This window comes from Stegodyphus dumicola, chromosome 2, assembly GCF_044657685.1.
Source record: "Stegodyphus dumicola isolate Sdum_Otavi_A_Nest chromosome 2, ASM4465768v1".
Classification (NCBI taxonomy): Eukaryota; Metazoa; Arthropoda; class Arachnida; order Araneae; family Eresidae; genus Stegodyphus; species Stegodyphus dumicola.
Genome location: NC_140769.1, coordinates 77,809,982 through 77,830,381, shown reverse-complemented (window position 1 = coordinate 77,830,381; position 20,400 = coordinate 77,809,982). Strand labels below are relative to the sequence as shown.

Genomic DNA, 20,400 nt, shown 5'->3' with positions numbered 1-20,400 from the left:
AAGATTAACACAGATTATAAAGCAAAAAAATCTTAACATCATTATCAAATAACAATAAAAAAAATAATCAAGTAATAGTATTTGAAAAACTCAGAACATTACAACATATTGAAACCACCAAGATACAAATAAGAAGCTAACATCTATCATGTGCTACAAGGTTCTAATCTTATTTATTTATTTACTTATTCACATTTAGTTGATTACGGCAAAGCACCAGTTGATTACGGCAAAGCACACTAGGGTGATCTGCTTAAGGGAAGAAATGCTTTCGTGGAGGAGTTTCTAATTTTTAGCACTGAATTTCTTGAGTAGAACTAAAAGTACAATGTACCTTCAAGTTGAAATTTCTTCAAATGACTAAAAAATTTTAACCACCTGTTAAATTACAGAGGCTATTTTTAGATGAATGGAAAAAAAGTATTTTTAATAAAAATGTCTCAAATATGACAAAATTAAAATTCCTACTTTCAACTTTAACTTGTTTTACCTGCCTTAATATTATTTCTTACTGAGAACCATTATTATAAGTGAAATAAAAAATTTAAAAATAAAATAAAAATTAATTTGATAGTAAAATACCCACAGAAAAATGTTCTACAGAAAAAGGAGGGGAAAAAATCTCATTTTAGTGATGACCCAAAAGACTTTACAGGGTTCGTACACATTTCAATTTATGCACATAGAAAATAAGTGCATTTAAGGACCATTAATGAAAAAAAAAATAAGGACCTATCAGCAAAAGAGAACTGAATACATTTCATTAAAGATATTATCTAGGGCTTAATTTAACTTTTGTAATACCATCCTAAGAATAAAATAGATCTGTAAGCACAATGCATTATTATTAAACATAATTATAAAACAAATATGAAAATAAACCAACTTTATAAAATTTATCAACTAGCATTAAATATTTTACTCTTATAATAGCTGGACATATTTGATGACATTTAATTTTATTAGTGATATTTTTTTTCTATTTTACTAACAGTTAGCTTTTTGTTGACTTTTTCTTTTATGTTTCATTTTGTCACATACTTGCTCAGTCTAGTGGTTTAGTAAATAGCAGGCAGATTTTATGTTAAATGGCATAGGTTAAAAGGAAAAGTAAAATCATAATCAGCATGACTGGTAACAGAAGACAGGCTATTGTCACTGCTGCTGCTTGCCTAGAGAGAGACTTGCTGATCAGAACAGATCTGAAAGTCTGATGTAGGTACAGTTGGCAAGTTCTGAAAGTTAGTTATGCTCTGTCTGACACAGTTTGTATCGTTGTTTCATGTAGAGTTTTTAGGTTATAACCCAGTTAATATACTTTAAGGTTCTAATAAGCTAGGTGCAGGGTGATGAGTTGTTTTGTATTAAGTCTCACTAGCTGCAAAGAATAAGTTTTACATTTCTCTGCTGCACCTTGTACTAACAGCAAGGATTCAAGAAAGGCAATAATTAGCTTTAACATGCAGCAATAACTTTTAAGGGTGAGCAGTTAGTTACAAATAATTAAATTAAGTAGCTAGATAGCCTTAATCATTAAATTTCTTTCTCTTCAAGCATTTTTTCTAACAATTAGAAATTTGTTTCAATATGCAAACCAATATTTTCACTAGTTTCTGCACACTTTAACACACTGCACACTTGTCAATCCTTTGACAATGTACCAATGAGGTTTTACTTGATCTGCTAAAAGTTAAATAGTCAAAAACCCCTGACAGATGTAAAGCAATTATTGCTATGTCAGAAAATAACTACACAGTCAGATAAAAGTTTAAATAAACCTCTTATTTAGAAAGAACTTAGAACATAAGGGCACATTTGTACGTCTTGCGATTCTGGGTGAAATTAACAACTTTTAAGGACCAAAAATTGATTCGAAAAGACTTAAGGACTTTTAAGGACTCTACGAGTCCTGTCTTTAGGTTACACATGGTTTATTGGTAGAGATTATCAATACACATGGCGAATATCAATACAAATAGCGAAACATTTTACAGGTGTTAGATGAATATGTATTTAGACTAACATGGGAACATTTTATACCTTCTGCACACTTAAAAAATGAAAAAATACATAATGCAATTCTATAAAAATATTTACGTTTTTAATTAGCTGTATCATGAAGAAAAAAAATGCATTTTTATTTAAATCGATCAGATTAAAAAATCGAAAAAATAATATTCTTAAGAACTTTACCAATAGTTTCAAATAAATATAGTTTGGTAATTAATAACAGATTAAATATGAAGAAATAAATTTTTACATTTTTTCAAATAAAAGTGAAACAATCCAAAATCATATTTCATGACTAAGCCTTTTGGGCTTAAAAGTATACCTAAATACTTTTAAGCTTTTAACACCAAAAGCTTTTTAATCAAAATTTTAAATCTTAAACTAAAGCAGTATCAGCTTTCAACTCTTATTTTATTAATTCCAATACTTTTGCAATGTCAAGCGTGCGCTTGTGTTACATGATAAAGCTTTCTGATGACAGGCTGTCACATGGAGGTAAGAAAGGAAGGAGTGGCTAAACCGGCACTAGACATGAAGCACTGCTACGAAGCTTCGGTCACCAGATGGGGAGCTTTTAGTTTACATTCAGAAACTCCCTTGACAGTGCTGATATTATTTCGAAGCATGAAAGTTTCATACAAATCAAAAAACGGGACACTTCCACATAAAAGAAACATTCATTGTGTGATGGATAATAGCAATTTGTATAGTTTAGTGACATTTAAGCAAAAATCATATCTTGGTTATTTTTTAATAACTAGCAAAAGCAATTTTGATTATGAATTTGTTTTATAAAATTCTCAGCTGTTATTGTTGAATTATAAAAATCTAGATTTTAGCAAAAATGTTATGCTTAAACTTTTATTTTATGTTTCAAACACACAGTGAATGCACAGAAATTAAAGATTAGCACATGCCAAAAATGAAAAATATGAAATACGTAAGGGTATTTATGCGGTTCCCAGACAAAAGCCCACTGGACGAAAGAGCACGCCACAAAAAAAGCCAACTGTGATAATTGCCCACGCGACAAATACCCAAAGCGATGAAAGCGCATATTGAGAAAAGCCCACACTGATAAAAGCCCACCCTGAAAAAAGCGCACGTTGATAAAAGCCCACATAACGAAAAGGGACTTATGGTTTTTTATTACTATAAAATGTATTTGTAATTTTATTTATAGTAAATGGAGTATTCTGAATTTTAATTATCTCAAAAATACGTCTGTTTGTATATTTTATCACTAATTTATCTGTTTATTTTATTAGGTTGAAAGCGAACTTTCTGCTCTCTAATTAAATGATTAGCTATAACGTTTCGATGAGAAATCTGAAAATGCATTTTATGATTTATTTACTTGCTTAACTTTGGTACGTGTACGTGTAAATGAAAAATATCATTATGAAGCTCCTCACATGCTATTTTTAAGGTAATATGGCTGAGATTAAATATAATTATGCTTCATTATTAAAACAATTAACTTTTTAATGGAAAAACACTTGAATTTTATTTTCTTCCTTTTTAGTTTTTCCTTTAGTTCCTTTAATTTCTTTTAGTTCCTTTTTAGTTTAGTAATATTAAAATAGTTTTATGTAATTAAGCACAATGAAAACTTGGCTAAGAGATATTTTATTCTTTACTTTAGACTGAGCTTATCAAATTTTAAACATATTTCTGATTGAAAGCTTTCTTGAACAGGGTTCATAGCCACATTTTAGTTAAAAAAATAAGTACCTATAAGCACTTTTCAAGCACATTTTAAGAAAAAAATAAGCACCTGTCTAATTACATTATACACAACTGCATAACCTTAAAAGAAAAATTAGACTTTGCAATTTAAAATATGAGCAATGCAATATTTATTAAGAGAATGAGCATTACCTCAACAATGGAAAACAATTAACTTTTTTTTAAAAAAATTTGAAATGACAGTTCAATTTACAGAATTAGTTTACAATGAGAGAAAAAAAACTATGCAGAACTAAACTATATTACAAGATTTAATGATGAAATTTCAGTTCAAAATATAGAAAATGAATAATAATAAGCCTTATTAATTGTATTCGCTTGGCACCTAATAATAAATACAATTTATTTTTCCACTCATATTAATATTTAAATAATTTAACTTAAATCAAAATTCTGAACATTTTCTAAATTTTCATTGCATAACAGTTTTTCCTTAACAATATTCCAAGCAAAGTAATTTAAGTAAAAAAGAGGAACATTTCTGAAATCAGGAGACGGGAAATTGCTTCATGCAGTCATCCTTTAACAGTAAAAGCTTAACTAACCCGCATACTCGGAAATTGGCGAATATTCCGTATAGTCGAGCATAACTGGAAAAACAGGAGGAGGGGAGATTGTAGCCGTTCTTTAGATTGCTCGGCTAAATAAATGATTTTGACATTTCGATATGTGCATCATATAAAAATAGACCAATGGAACTGAGAAATATTCTGCTTAGAAAGTACAGTAAAACTCTTTTAAGTGTTCATAAATAAATCTCACACTAAAAATCAAAATTCATTATCTCTGCAAAATACCGCAAACGTTATTGCGCAATACGTGCGGCGTAATTCTTCAACAGTGATATTACGCAATCGGAATCAGCAGCTGCCGGTATTTGGAGAATAAAGAACTAAATAAAGGAAAAGAAAGAGACTTACTAATCTGGGGTGTTTTTTATTCTAATTTTGAACAGACTGTTAAATTTTCGGAATAGAATCATTCTTCGTTTGGGTTGGGTTGACCGCAAAACTTTTAGTCCTATTCAGTCCAGATTGGACAGTGACAAAAAAAAAAAAAAAAAAAAAAAAAAAAGAGTCCGCTGCTTCAATATTAGAGATTTTGCGGAGAAAGGGAAGAACCTCCCAACCTCCGTACTGCATAATGTATTAGGGGAAAAAAAAAAAAAAAAAATCTGACTTTTCGATTACTTTCCTTTTATTTAAGCCATTCCGAATAGTATTCCTTAGAAAGCTAATCTGTGTAAAAATAAACCCATTTTTGGAAGTTTATCTACACTTCAGCAGCTGCTACTATATTATTACAAATATTCATACATATGCTCATAATATAAGCATAACGATCATAATAAACACGAATATGAACTGACCACGCGGAACGAGAATGTAAATTATTAAAATCTTGATAGAAATTCAAACGTGTGTAGTATTTGGGTGGGAGGAAAAGAATACCGAATGTACCGGAATTTCTATCAAGGATCAAGGAAGTTCGTGTTACGGAGTTCTTAGGCATAAACGCCTTTACCTCCATATCATCTGAAGAATAAAATGTCATCATCAAATGATTTTCTACCGTAATTTCTACGGTTTTCGCAATTCTTTGACCAATAGAACGACGTGCACCTGTCTGTACTCTCGCGCGCACCTATGTTATAATGCGGAGAAGGGGGAAAAGGTATTTCCGGAAGTTATGATTCACCATCTGACGTTCCATATAAGGAAGAAAAGTTGTTTATTCAGTTTCGGCTTCGGATACGGGGGAAAAATGCGCGTTCATTAAAAAAAGCACTAAAAGCAAAAAAAATAAGGACTTTAAAGAAAAAGTAAGCACCTATAAGGGCCTTTATATTTTATTTTCAAATATAAGAACTTATAAGCACTTGTAAGGAGAGCTACGAACCCTGTTGAATGTAACAGTTATAATTTGGAGATTTTCTAGAGATATTTTCTTTTAGATTTCTGAATAAATTAAAACTGTGAGCTGACACCTGTCTTTTGTGTATATATTGTATCATAGTTATTATTTTGTATTTTTATGTTTTATTAATCTAGAATCTTTTCTCTCTTTTAATCCAGAATTTTATTTCAGTTATTTATTATATTGCTTATGAATGTATTTTTATTTTGTTTGTATTATTACTGTACTTTAATTCATTTCTGTATCATGCTTATGTATGCTCTACCTCTCTACTTATCAGGACTTATTCTTCATGAATTTATCATTTCCCTGTACTCAGTCTTGTCTCCCATGGTCTTATTGTCTGGTTTTCTACCCTTGTGACGCATGGTCACCTCCTCTTCGCCCTAGACTTCAGTTCCTACTTTACCACCAATTTGCTACCTCCAACTGCCAGGTGCCATCATGGCAAACTATCAGCAGTCGGTAAAGTTGCATTTACTCACGACGCACCGGCAATATATGCATGGACTGAATTGGATTGGGAGCAAAAGAAAAGGAAAGCAATGGTTTCCCACCTGAATAGCCAGTGGACAGTTAGAAAACTGCATGACAAAAGCCCATAAGATGAATGCCCACTTAAAAACTGCCCACATTTTCAGGAAATCCAAAATAGCTATGACATTCTGAAAAATGTTATGAATAATAATTATTATGATTAAAAATGAAATTTGAAGTGGGAATGAAATTCATTTATGTAAAAGCAAAATTTTTAAAATTTAACTAAACTATTTAAAGTCGTGCTTTTAATTTACTATTAAAACTATTTATGACAGCGCATGCAAATGTTTTCTTAATCAGTAATATAATACGGTACTTTTATCTTTTTCGTTGAAATTAAAGTTCGGCTTTAATTCTTCATATTAAATTCATTATCTGCAAAATTTTCTGAATTCTTAAATTATTCATAAATTATTCTCTGTATATTATGAAAATTTGCATACATTTTACACTGCTTATAATTTTGTAGAATTAAAAGAAGCAAGTGTGGCCAGTATTCCCTTTCACCTCCCTTTGTCGGACTTATACGAGGTCACTTCCCTTTGTTGCGTAAATATAATAACAAAGTTACATATACATGTATATGTTTTTAATTACATCATTTTGATTTAATCTGTTCTATTTACATACAGGGTTTTAATTCAGCCTGAGCACAAATGAAATGTGTTCGGCTACTTAAATTTATTGTTCAATATCTTTATTCATAAATCTGCTTTCTACAGCTTAAAAAAATAAATTTTAACGTGGCATATATATCGGTGTGGGTTTTTGTCAGTGTGGGCTATTACCAGCATGGGCTTATATTTGTGTGGGCTTTTATCAATGTGGGATTTTATTAATGTGCGCTTCATCGGTGTGGGTATTTGTCGCGTGGGCAATTATCACAGTGGTGTCTTTTTTGTGGCCTTTTGTTGCGTGCGCTTTCGTCTAGTGGGCTTTTGTCTGGTCACCATTTATGCATATGCTTGCAAAAAGCATGTATCAGCCTTTAAAAAAATACATAAATATTTATTAAATTATTTATAAATGTATTTGAAATGAAGGATTTATTCATTCATAAACTGTGAAAATTACTGTGAAGAATTCTAATTTTTAAATGTATCTAAATGTATAATGATTATAAATATTATCCAAATATATAATAACCTTAATATAGAATTGTAAACATAAACTGAAATCCTGTTGGCAAATACCTTTACAAAACTATTTAAGCAAGAATTGTTCGTATGAGAAAGCAATCTGTAAAAAGGTATTGTAAAGCAAATTCTATGAGATGCATACTTAAGGAAGTAATAAAGAAAATTTTTAGAAGAGTTTTTATTGTTGAAATTAAGGGTAAAAAAAAATCTGATAAGTATAATTAAAAGAATGATCTCCTTACATTTTATAATTCAGTTACAGGTTTTAAGTAATAGTAAAAAGAAAATCTTTTTTTTTTTTTTTTTTTTTTTTTTTTTTAATTTTCTTTCAGAAATATTCAGAGAAAGTTAAGTACATGGAAATGAGAGTTAATATTTAATGTATTTCACTATTAAAATAAAAGGTACTCAATTTCAAATGGGCCGAACAGAACATTAATTATAAATTGACGTGGATTTTTCAATTTAAAAGATGCCTCAGAAGCTAAAAAATCATGTCATATTTGAGAAAGTATTTTAGGAAGAAGATCTACAAATAGAAAAGAAATCATGCATAATTTTAATATTAATAATACAATAAACTTTGATCTTAATTTTTGTAATCCTTAACTGAATAAAATCGAATTATCTTAAAATGTTTTTCTAATGTAAATAACAAACACTTTTGAAAATATTTCCTTCAAATTAAACCGTTCTGAGCAAACTGTTCTGTGAAAAATATCACATTTAATTCCATTCAGAATGAAATGTTGTTTAAAAATGTATTCTTTTCTTAGGACTCTGAAATATTGTAGAAAAAGAAAATATATATATTTATATGTATATTTCCGATGTAATTATAAAATATTTGCATCCGATCGTGTCAAAACCCATTAATCTTAATGGTAAGTCACTGAATGTTTTGGTCATCATGAAGGGATCGCCAGTGCTTCAAAAGCAGTGTATGGGGAAAGCCGGTTAGGGCCTCTCTTTCTTACTTCCTACTTCCATGAGTTAGCAGCAGCATAGCTACAGGGGGCAAGGGGGTATATCTGTCCCTGGACGCAGCATCCAGGCGCTATCGAACTGATAGTACAAATTTTTAGAATGAACTGCTTTCTATTCTTGGCAAACAAGAGGGGCAGGAAATCTTTAGTTGCCTATGGGCGCTCAAAACCTTACCTGCAGTTCTGCAGGTTGTCGAGCAAAAATTTTTGGGAAGAACCTGGTTCTAAATTTAGCCTAAATTAGATTATTAATTATGTTATACCATGAATAGAAACCCATGAATGGAATAGAAATGATTATGTTATACAATGACTAAAAAAACCATATCTTATATGGATATATTATTGAGAAAAGCATCATAAACCTAATGGCATTCTCAAAGATTTGAAGAAAATTCTTCATTCTCTTCAACCAAAAGTTAATGCTTCCCTTTTATATTAAATAAAATTTGAGAGTTTCATTAAATGTAGTTCAATGATCTTTACTTTTCTTTCATTAAAAAGAAGTTTGGTAGATTAGAGTCTTTCACAGCATAAGGAAAAATTTCTTGATTTTAAAACACATTTGTCAAGTTCTTAGGAAAGCATTTCCAAATGGTCATCAGCAAGACAAAGAAACAAAGCACTTTTTTTTTCTTTTTTTTGCTACTCTCGAGAAATTTTGAAAGAACAAAAAGAATAAGAATTTTCTATTCGACCGGGGGGGGGGGTCTACCTGGGTCATGAACTGTGAAAGGTGATGTCTGCTTATTCTGAAGAAGCAGTTTCAGACTTTGCAAATATATAATAACCTAATATATAATAAAGCCTAACCTAAATATATAATAAAGGAGTCTTTACGACTTCCTTTTGTTGAGTACCTTTGGTCATTTAGCAGACAACATAGGATAGTTCGCCCGGAAATCGCACCAGGGGATTTCCTCAATGCATTTCCGTAGTTAATTTAACTGAAAGTTGGTCTCTTGAAAAACAGGAAGTAATCTAATTAAAATTGATGTTTTATTAGAGATGAGACGTTATCACAAAACTTCTCCTCCTGGGGAGGGGATGTTTCAGAACTTCAATTCCTCGTACTTAACTATCACAACAAGTAACTCATAAAATCAACATTAATTAATGAATATTAACACAAATTTCTTTTTACACAACACTGGGTCAAGTACCAAGGATAAAACAATAGGAACTTACATTGAGGCCAGTTAAAAAAAAAAAACAGAAAACAAATACTAAGAATGTATCTTAATCATACACATACATTATAGAATTTTACAATTTTTCTGAAATATGTAATACACAATATACCTTCTTAAATCTAATATTAATTATATATCTATCCAGGCTGAAAAGGCCCTGAAGATATTTGATTATTAGTTTCTGGTAATCTCTCTGCAGAGACCTGAAACCTGATCCAAAACTACTGCACTTGACCTCAAAATAAGCATACACATTTAATCTGGCATTAACATAAGAAAAAACCTACTTCGTTATAAGTTGGATTTACATCATTCATGAAGTAACTACAATTACTCCCTTTTGACATCTCAATATAAGGCACTAACATAAATAAATGATGAATTGTGGATTTTTCTGTTTTCCCTGGTGAATTTACATTACACAGTGTTCTGGGTAAATCTCTTATGAAAATTTAAAGCTTTGGCAAATTTGCCGACTATTTGTCTGATTGGTACAAAGCCCCAATTGGCATATCTAAATTTTCCTGTTCTGATGAAAAGTTTTAGTAAAACGTCCACCTCACTAACAGAAATGGAGATTTCTAATGGAGCCATCTCCGGATATGTGTACAGTAACCAAGGTGCAATTATAATACTTTCCTTTCCCCTAAGTGTGGTGGGTAAAATTCCGCATGTAATTATGTTTCTTTCTTTAACTGCTTCAGGAATGACCAATAGCTCTAAAGTCACATCTTCTCTTTGTTAAGTCAGATAGCAGAGTTTTGTCGATCGAAATAAGGGGCAGTTCATACACCTCTGCGTTAGGCAGGAACAATTTGAACTCCCTCAGTTCTTTTGTTCGGGACGAAAAGTTGCTTTCTTTGATACCACTTTTCTCCGGGGGTCTAAAGCTGTCACATTCAGTCTGGTTTTTGTATCCTCCTGCGATCTCGTGAAAGGAAGGTCCATCAAATTGATTTTTCTCTAATTTTTCGGCCGTCCAGTTTCCTAGAAGATAACATCCTTCATCAAGCTCTTTATGAATGATGGATGCCTTCGTTATTATCCATACAAAATCCCATTTTATTTTGATGTGTGCTGAAGTAACACAATAAGAGCGATGCCAAATGGCTGTTTTACCCAAACAGTTTCACCTGTCAACAATGAAGGAGTGATGGATTTGTGGCATATTATATCAATGCATGATCTGGTATCGCTCAGCACTGGCAGATCGAACCCGTTCACTTTAGCCATCATTCGTAAGGGGACAAACAATCTTCTTCAATTTCCTGCACCCTATTTACAATAACTGGTGATGCGAAATCTTTCTGTACTTTCGGACATTGTGGCCTTAAGTGATCGGTTGATCCACAAGAATAACACTTAAATGGTTTTCGTACATCAAAATGACATTCATTCTGACTTCAGAGAGTTCCCTTTTTTTCATAGGCATATCTTAGCTTCCCCTCCAGGACAGGGTAATTACCCGCCTAGATCTGTAGACTTGAATGGTTGAAGCTTGGAACAAGAAGATGCTGACACCACCTAACTTATCCTCTCAACTTAAGATTTTAATGGATGCTGATGATCCAGACTCTTATATCACTTACCACAACACACCACACTTTTCCTCACACTTTTCTTCATACTTATAACTTTCAGAAACTGATGATCCAACAAGAGGTTGATAATCTTCGAACTGGAGTTTTGGAACCTGATGGTCCACTACTAACACAGATGAAAAAAAAAAAAAAAAAAATTCTGATGAAATCTTGCACAATGACGGTCCTAAAGCTTGAGCTGAAATCAGTAGACCGAAGTTCTTTCAATGGATGGACGTCCATAACTTTTCAGTGGATTTCCGATCCACACAAGCTTAATGATAAGCTGTATACAGGAAGTGTCATTCCTCTTTGATTTTGGACTGTTGTTTTTAACTTTTTTTCATATCCCATAGCTGCCACCTTGTTTATAGCTGTATGATCATCTGTGATAGATGAAGGAAGTAGACCAGCTATCATTTAAATATTTATTTTAAAACTTAATGAAGATTTCTTGATTAATAAAAAGTAAAATACAGTACAGCCATAATACAAACCTATTTTATTATGTTTTTTATTATACTTCTACTGTAAACATTAAATTTTGTGTTTTCATTTTTTCTTTATTTTGTGAAAGTAAACAGTTTTTAGGGAGCAAAACTTGCACTTCTTTTCTTCTTAATACATCGAATAACTATGCGAGTCTGTGTATAAAAAACAGTGGTACTGGGGAGTAAATTTTGTATGTTTTCCGCGGCAGTTAAGGGGTTAAAGAGAACAACTGTTTTTGAATTGATTCTTCAAGCGATTGCCATAAAATTTTCACCAGAACAAAACAAATCAAACCTGCCTGTAAGTAGGTTTGACTGACAGATTTCCATGATAAATATACAATGAATATGTGAAATAACATATAGAGTAAATATTGTTTTGATATAACAAATATTTTTTTCTTTCTTTCTAATCTATCAAACTTAGCCAAAATGATTGTGTAAGTACCACTTACAGTTCTTTTGTTAAGAATGTAACAAAAATATTTGCAATTTCACATTTTATAAATGTAGACTAATATGAAAAAATACATATATACATAATACATATACACTTACATATATTCTGACTTCTCTTTCCACTGTATTATTAATTTCAAATGCTGCCTTTTGGTATCGCCACACAACAAAAGTGCTTGGTCAATGATAGGCATATACAAGGGCAAATCAACACAGGAACTTAATGTTTCATGCACTGGTTCACCATCAACCACAGATATGGAGAAAAAATCTTCATCTTCCTAAATATTTTTTAATTAAATACATACAGAATATGGATTTTACCTATCATCTTAAAATAAATAAATAAAAGTACTAAATGCATAAAGTAATGATTTTATTTTCAAATTTTGGAAAAACAATACTGTGTATGAAATTACATACATGCTACTTTTAACAGCACAAAATAATGTATAAAGTTCATTTAGCTAGACTCCTAAATTATGAACTGAAGTTGGATATTTCGAACATTTAGTGATTTAAATCAGTGTCACCTAAACCTTTTAGTTCTGTGGCACACATGCATACAACTCTTCTGGGAGAGTTGGGGACGAAGGAAATTTTTAGAAGAAAATGATGTAATAATAAAATAATGGAAAAAAATGTATATAATTATTTACAATTAAATGATAATTATAAATTAATTCTTAATAATAAGCAGATATGCATAATTACACACACCAAAAAAAAAATTTAAAATGTTTTAAAACTCAACAAAAATTATAATCAGACTTTCAAGAACTTTCAAGGTAAGTAGACCTTCAAAAACTACCTACTTCAAAACCATTTTAAATGCTTGAAAATCAAGCACATTTGGCAGGTTCAACTCAATTCATTTGAACTTTGCTAAACATTCAAAACATAATATAAAAGACTATTAAATTTTTATAAACTGCAAATAACTAATACTTCGATACAAATGTACATATACAAAATTTCATCCGATTAATTATTTCTTATATCATTTTTTCTTACATTGGCATTTCACTGCAATAACATGTCAAACAGAATATCATTGTTGATTTAAATTATAATTCTACTAAACATTTAAAATTTTAAAATAAATGTTAATATTTCATTCTAAATACTTTCTTTTATTCATAATGTTGTAAAAATTTTATGCACATTATTGTAAATCTTTCCTCATATATTGGTGTCGTCACCCCACTTTCAATCACTTTTGCTAGGATGTTAGGCATGACATTATAAAGATTATTAGTTGTAATAAAAGTAAAATAGAGTGAGCTGAAAGAATTATTTTAGAAAGGGGGGAAGAAGAAATTAATTTTCAAATCATATTGAAAAAGAGAATATTAACCAAAAAATAAAACACATTATTTTAATGTTTGTATCCAAATAGACTTTCTTCAAAAAAAATGTTACTTATCACTCTGAGAAATTTCTTTCTCAATCTTCTTTCCAGCTGCTTTGCTGGTAAGCAGAGGAAATATTATTTATATTGAAAACTGTACATGTTTCTGCACTCAGATTAAACACTAGGTAGAGAATCTGAGAGCCCCAAGTTAAGTGAATGATTATGTGACATACAAAAAATAAAATTTCGTTAATGGAACAAATATCCTGAAATCTGAATTTGATTTTGTCTCTAAGCATTTTATCTTGAGGTAATCAGGAAATGAAGTATAAGATTTTTTTTTTATGATATTAAAGTGCACAGGATTAGTAAGTTCAAAAACAAAAAATACCTGTTGTTGGTCACCTTTCATGATATCCCCCACAGCTATTAAAATGTAACTTTTAAGTTCTTTGTAACTAGATTCCCTCGATATTTCTAAAGCAAATGGCTTCCAAAACCTTAAAACAAGGAATATAAATATAAATAAAATGCTAAGCAAAATATACATGATACTAATTTTTTTATCACAATATTTTACAATGTTTATTCCGACACTAAAATAAATGTATTCCTATACTCTGATGTAATAGATACAGTGCTCAGCTGTAGCAGTCACTTAGATGTGCGAAAAAATTATGTAACAAAATTTAAAATTTTATTTACTAAGAGGTATAAAATTTGCATTAAAAAATTAATGAAATTCTTGGAATTATTTTCTTATACAGTAGTACTTAATAAACATATATAAACATATATATATTAATTGTATATGTCCCCAGAATAAGAGGGAGAAGATTGAGGATGTCATAGATAAAAAGAACTTTGTCCAACATCCAACACATTAAACAGAATATTATAGAACATGGGTTGGAATTATAACCTGCTGGCTATATCCAGCTAGTCATGTCTTTCAGCAGGCCATTAGAAAAGAATAACATATTAAGCTTTAAAATGTTAGGAAAAAATAGGCTTTTATGTTTTATTTAATAGAAATAAATGAAAATAATTGGAATAGAAAGCTTTGTATGATGAGAAACCTAGACTAGTTACAAATACACATTATATTCTAGTACGTAAAGCATATTTATTATCAACAGCTGGACTAAATGATAAAAAAATAATCTTTAAATCTCCAAATTTTATCAACTCAAAACCACACTAACTTCCTGAATATTTTCTGAAGTTCTGGCTATCAAATCAACAAAACTTTGCAAATGTAAAATATCTAGAGCATATAATTATTTGATAACAGATGCTTTGCAAAACATATTTAAAAATATATGCTCTAGAACCAATAGTCCCAATGATTAACTTCAATGATCTCATGAAACTTAACATTTATTCTAATGGATTATAACTTCTTTATAGTTCTGCTGATTTCAATTTTATGTTTATAAGTAAATTAACTAATGAAATGAAATTTACTCCTTGCTTACTAATACGTATCATAATTTATTAGAAAACGAATATCATAAGAATTACTTCTAGCTGTTATCAATATTTACAAAAAAAAAAAAAAAAAAAAAAAAAAAAACGGGAATATCTGTGATATTTATAATTTCTTTAGAGCTTCCATACAAAGAATATTTCATAAACGTTTTTGTTTAATGGTCTTATTTTCAAAAGCAATCAGTTAATGAATGAATAGAGATAAAGGAGAAAAAATCTTTATTTAACTAAAAAGTTAAGAACTGCAAAACAAATTATCTTCTAATAAGTCTAATAAGAGGCATAATAAAAACTTAAATCTTTCAAGTGAGAAAATAACTAAATTCTGTAATCAAAGAAGCATGTACAAAAATAAGTTCTAACTCATATTCAGTGAATGATCAATCAAGACAATGAGAAGATTGATAATTTACATATTAATTATTATTATTATTGAGTTCAGGCTAGTTAGCAAAAAAGCATTAGAGAAGATTATAGATTACTCTGAATACTGATACTGATCAATAATTTAGATATTAATTATTATTATTATTGAGTTTAGGCTAGTTAGTAAAAAAGCATTAGAGAACATTATAAATTACCCTGAATACTGATTTCTGGGATATTTTATCTAAAGAATCATGTCTTAAGTAAGATCAACTACAAGCATAGCTTTGGTAGCAATGTAATCATCAAATATATATATCTCATGATCTTAATCATGGAACCTCAAATACTGGTTATCAAATTCTATATTTAAGACAATAATCACAAAATTTAGACAACAGTCAAGTAATGAATTAATGTTATGATAATTTTATTTGTATAAGTTCATTTGTATATGTAGTTGTTATTTGTATGATGTATATTCCTATTTATAAAATGTGGTATATTGCCTGCATTGTTAAAAATTACAAACTTTCAAAACAAACTCAGAAAAAGATTTCAAAGTTCAGATACTTAAGACACTTGCACAGAAAATATTATGCACATAAGACGAGAAAAAATTATTTTAAAAGCTAATGCTCACATTTTTCTTCCTTGACAATTTTCTATTACATTTATTGCAAGAATGTTAATCATTTCTCTTTCAAGCTTTGAATCATGTTTCTGGAAGTATAGTTCAATTGCATAAATATTTCCATTATCTTGGAAAACAGAAACTAGGTCAGCATCATTAAATGTTCTTTGGAATTCTCCATTAATAATTTCAGTGAAAACAACCTGAAAAAAAAAATTAACATTTAACACTTTTGAAAAAGAACAGCTTTAATTCAAAGAGACTGTAAAAGTCCTAATTGTCTATACTAACTTTACAAATTTTACACACATTTTCCTCACAAACGACAAAATATGGAAACATGAAATTTTATCAGTATTAAAGCTATATTATGAAACAGTCCATGGAATATTAGCCCAGTATCACTACAATTCTATTGCACGGACATACAGGAAGCACTTATTATCAAAATCATCATAAAGTATGATGCCATTTTTTAAAAATGATATCTTGTTAATAATGCACTCTTTTGCAGAAAAATCAAAGCACCAAGGACTTTTGCGATCGTGACAAAATTTGGTATGCAAAAACAAAATGACAGAACATGCAAATGATCAAAATTTCAAGGCAAATGAACAGGAACTGCGATCATAACGCACATTTCTAGTGCGCAATTTGCAAAGTATAAAACCAGTAACAGAGGCCGAAAATTAATTTTTTTGTGTTCTTGCCATTGTAATTCCGTAAACAAGCAACTAAAGATGCCATTACGACGATATCAAAGACCTTACAGACAACTAAACAACTTCAAACATGGTCAATTAGTAGGGTTGCGTGAAGCTGGGTGGTCATACCGAGCAATAGGCCACCACCTGCAGCATACAGACATTGCTGTGCAAAGATATTGGCAGCAATGGTTACTACAAGGAAATTGCCGATGAAATGAAGGCTCTGAAAGGCCAAGGATCACAAATGTGAGGCAAGATAGGATGATTGTTCGCCAGGCCGGAACTGCCCCAACGGTATTGTTGTCGACTATTCAACACACTACAGCCTCGTCTATACCTTCTGTGGTACCGTCCACCATCTCACGGTGCTTGTCTGGGGCGGAGTTATGCTCACAGAAGCCTTTACGACGTTTGCCTTTGAGCCCCCAACATCATTGGCGGAGTCGTCTTTAGTGGTGTCGCAGCCAATCATCATGGCTACCATCAGACTGGCATCGTATAGTGTTCGGAGATGAATCCTGCTTTACTCTTCAAGCAGATGATGACCGTGTTTGTGTTTGGAGAGGACGGGGCCAGCGGTCCCAATCAGCCTTTGTTTCACAAAGACATACAGCCATAACCCCTGGTGTGATGGTGTGGGGCACTATTTCTTATGACAGCAGGTCATCTTTAGTCATCCTCCGCACATCTTAAGCAGCTCAATGATATGTTGATACCATCCTATGGCCGGTTGCATTACCCTTCAGGGCATGTCCTCCTAGGGACATTTTCCAACAAGATAATGCCAGGCCACATATCGCTCGCATATGTCTGGACTGTCTTTGTGCGGCTGATACTCTTCTTTGGCCAGCAAGGTCACCAGACCTTTCACTAATCGAGCATGTCTAGGACATAGTAGGCCGCCAGATTCAGGCACCACAAAATATCGCAGATCTGGAGCAACAACCAATGAATGCCTGGCAGAATGTGTCACACGATGACATTAGGAACCTCTACCACTCATTGCCTCGACGAATTCAAGCATGCATTGCTGCCAAGGGTGGTTCGACCAATTACTAATTTGAACACTCAGTGGGTGATTGTGAGCCGTGAACAGGTACTATGACCTTGATTTTTTTATCATTTTATTATCTGTGTATATGATACGGTGAAACACTGAAATTTGGAGAATAACGACTTAGTCGCTTGGTGTATGTCCGAAATATTTTCCAAATACTCTTATTTCTGACTTACACCAGTAAATGTCGACATTCACCATGTACTAATGGTGAATGTTGAATATATAAGAATAGTATATTTTCTTCTCCGTAATTCAGTCGCGAAAAATGCACTTGAGACTTTAAGAACATAAGAACTTAATACACACAATATATTCAAAAGGAGAAAGAAAAATAATAGAAGTTAAAAACTTACTAAATTATGTGATTCAAATCTTATTTATTGCAACAACTTACACTATTATTACACTTTGAATTGCACAAGAGACCCTTGCTTTTACAACTGCATTTATTTGTGGAACACTTCCTTTTGCAATGACAGCGTGTACATATACTCCTCTCTTTTCGACCTACACCAGAGCGTATCTGTGATTGTCGACATACACCGGTGAGGATCCGAATGTACAAGAATGTAATGCAATATTCGATCTTTCAGCGACGTATTTGGTGAATGTTGACATTCTCCGGTGAAATTCGACATTCTCCAATTTCGGTCTTTCGCGGTAACATATACATACATTCAATTTCATTAAAAACAACCACTTCCTTCATGGTGCTTTGACTTTTTTGAAAATGAGTACATAAACTCAATTTTATTTGAGAGAGAGACTACCCCTCAATAGCCAAATACATAATTCAAGGGATTAGAACACTTCTTATGAACTATATTAATCATATAAATGTTTATATGCACTCAGATATGTAACCCATCAGAAATATATTTTAACTTTTATAAGAAACAGTTTATAAAATTTATGAATTAGGTTTATTATAAATCCCATGAATAAGACTTTTATAAAGTACATCAATGACAATATTAAAATTTAAAGTACGAAAAAGTATGTATATCATTTTTTAATTACTTAGATAATTAAGCTATGTATAGTTTTAATTAAAAAGATTAAATTAAAGATCTCAATGTCAAATGACAACTTCTTTGATAACTGGCAACTTACAGGGCATGTAAATGATAAATTAAAGATCCCAAACCTCATGGAATGACACCCTTTTTCAATCTGGCAACTTGCCAGGACATATAAATGATGAATTATAGACTCATGGAATGATACCATTCTATGTTCTATGGAGATAAAAAAAAAAAAAAAAAAAAAATTGCTACAATAGTATAACATAATGGGACATAAAAAAGGAGACTCAGCTGCAAACATTTAATATCAGAGCCGCAATGAATTCATTTACTAGCAGATAATTCTGAATTATGTCACTGCTGAAAGTTAACCCCTTGGGTACATTTGACGTCTGAGACCACGTCATTCATTTTTCCCCCTAGAAGCAGATGACGTGTCTAAGACTTCAAACCAAAAATTAAACTCTAGGGTACATTTGACGTCTGAGAGACGTCATTCACTTGTTTTCCCTAGGAGCGGGTGACGTGTCTACGTTATTTGAGGTTAGGCACAATTCTGTTCATTTCATTGTAGCTTGTACCAGTCATAATAGAAGAGGCAATTACAGTATTTCGGTGAACATTATTCATGATACACTGCCCCATTATGTCAAAAACAAGGAATATATTTCATGATAGTGATAGCGAAAGTGACTTTGAGAAATCTAAAGAAGAATTGTTTAGTGATCCTGAAATTGACAATTACAATGAAATACAAAGCGAAGGTGATGAAGACGATATTGAACTAGAAAATGATGACAATTGTAATATAATATCAAGGTTTTGAAGACGCACAAGATGTCTATTGAGCAGTGATAGTGAATCTTCTCGTGAACCAGAAAATGATGACAATCTATAATAATAAAAGCAAGTGTAATGTGTCTGTCTGTCTGTCTGACCGAGCTCTCCAGCCAAATCTATCGCACGCAGGGACCTGGAATTTTTCATACGGAAGCACAAAGGGGCTGGCCACCAGACCTCGAAGCCCGATTTTCGATTTTTGAATTAGAAAAATTTAAAAAAAAATAAAAGCAAGTGTAATGTGTCTGTCTGTCTGACCGAGCTCTCCAGCCAAATCTATCGCACGCAGGGACCTGGAATTTTTTATACGGAAGCACAAAGGGGCTGGCCACCAGACCTCGAAGCCCGATTTTCGATTTTTGAATTAGAAAAATTTTAAAAAAATTATTTATAATTAATTAATTACGGTTTTTTTGACTCACTGATATTATTATTTGTTTTCAAATAATGTTCGATTGTAACAATTGATTTCTTTATTCTAGCGTTAGTTTGCTGTTTTGACGATACATTAAATCGATTAATTACAATTCATTTCTTTTTTGTAGCTTGTGGGGGGGGAAGAGAGAGAGACAGTCTACATGTCCTACACTACTATTCCTGCGCTATTCATTTTCTAAATGCACGGGCAACGCCGGGCGGGTACAGCTAGTTGTATATAAAATCAAGGTTTCGAAGATGCACAAGACGTCTTATCGAGCAGTGATAGTGAATCTTCTCGTGAACCAGAAAATGATGACAATTGTATATAAAACCAAGGTTTTGAAGATGCACAAGACATCTATCAAGCAGTGATAGTGAATCTTCTCGTGAAGCAGTATCAGAGGAATGGATTTAGGAAGAAGAAAATGTAGCCGATATA

At 31.4% G+C, this 20,400-nt stretch overlaps 1 protein-coding gene across 3 annotated transcripts in view; it reads right to left on the bottom strand.

Annotated features, from left to right (window-relative positions):
• The window catches only part of LOC118201322 (ubiquitin carboxyl-terminal hydrolase 31-like), a 119,513-nt gene that overhangs the window by 55,300 nt on the left and 43,813 nt on the right, over positions 1 to 20,400 (bottom strand). For all 3 annotated transcript variants that reach the window (XM_035373413.2, XM_035373411.2, XM_035373410.2), the window contains exons 4-6: positions 15,919 to 16,112; positions 13,810 to 13,918; positions 12,164 to 12,345 (exon numbers count right to left, since the gene is read on the bottom strand). In XM_035373413.2, the coding sequence (XP_035229304.1) occupies positions 12,164 to 12,345; positions 13,810 to 13,918; positions 15,919 to 16,112 (485 nt within the window). The remainder of the gene's footprint in view (positions 1 to 12,163; positions 12,346 to 13,809; positions 13,919 to 15,918; positions 16,113 to 20,400) is intronic.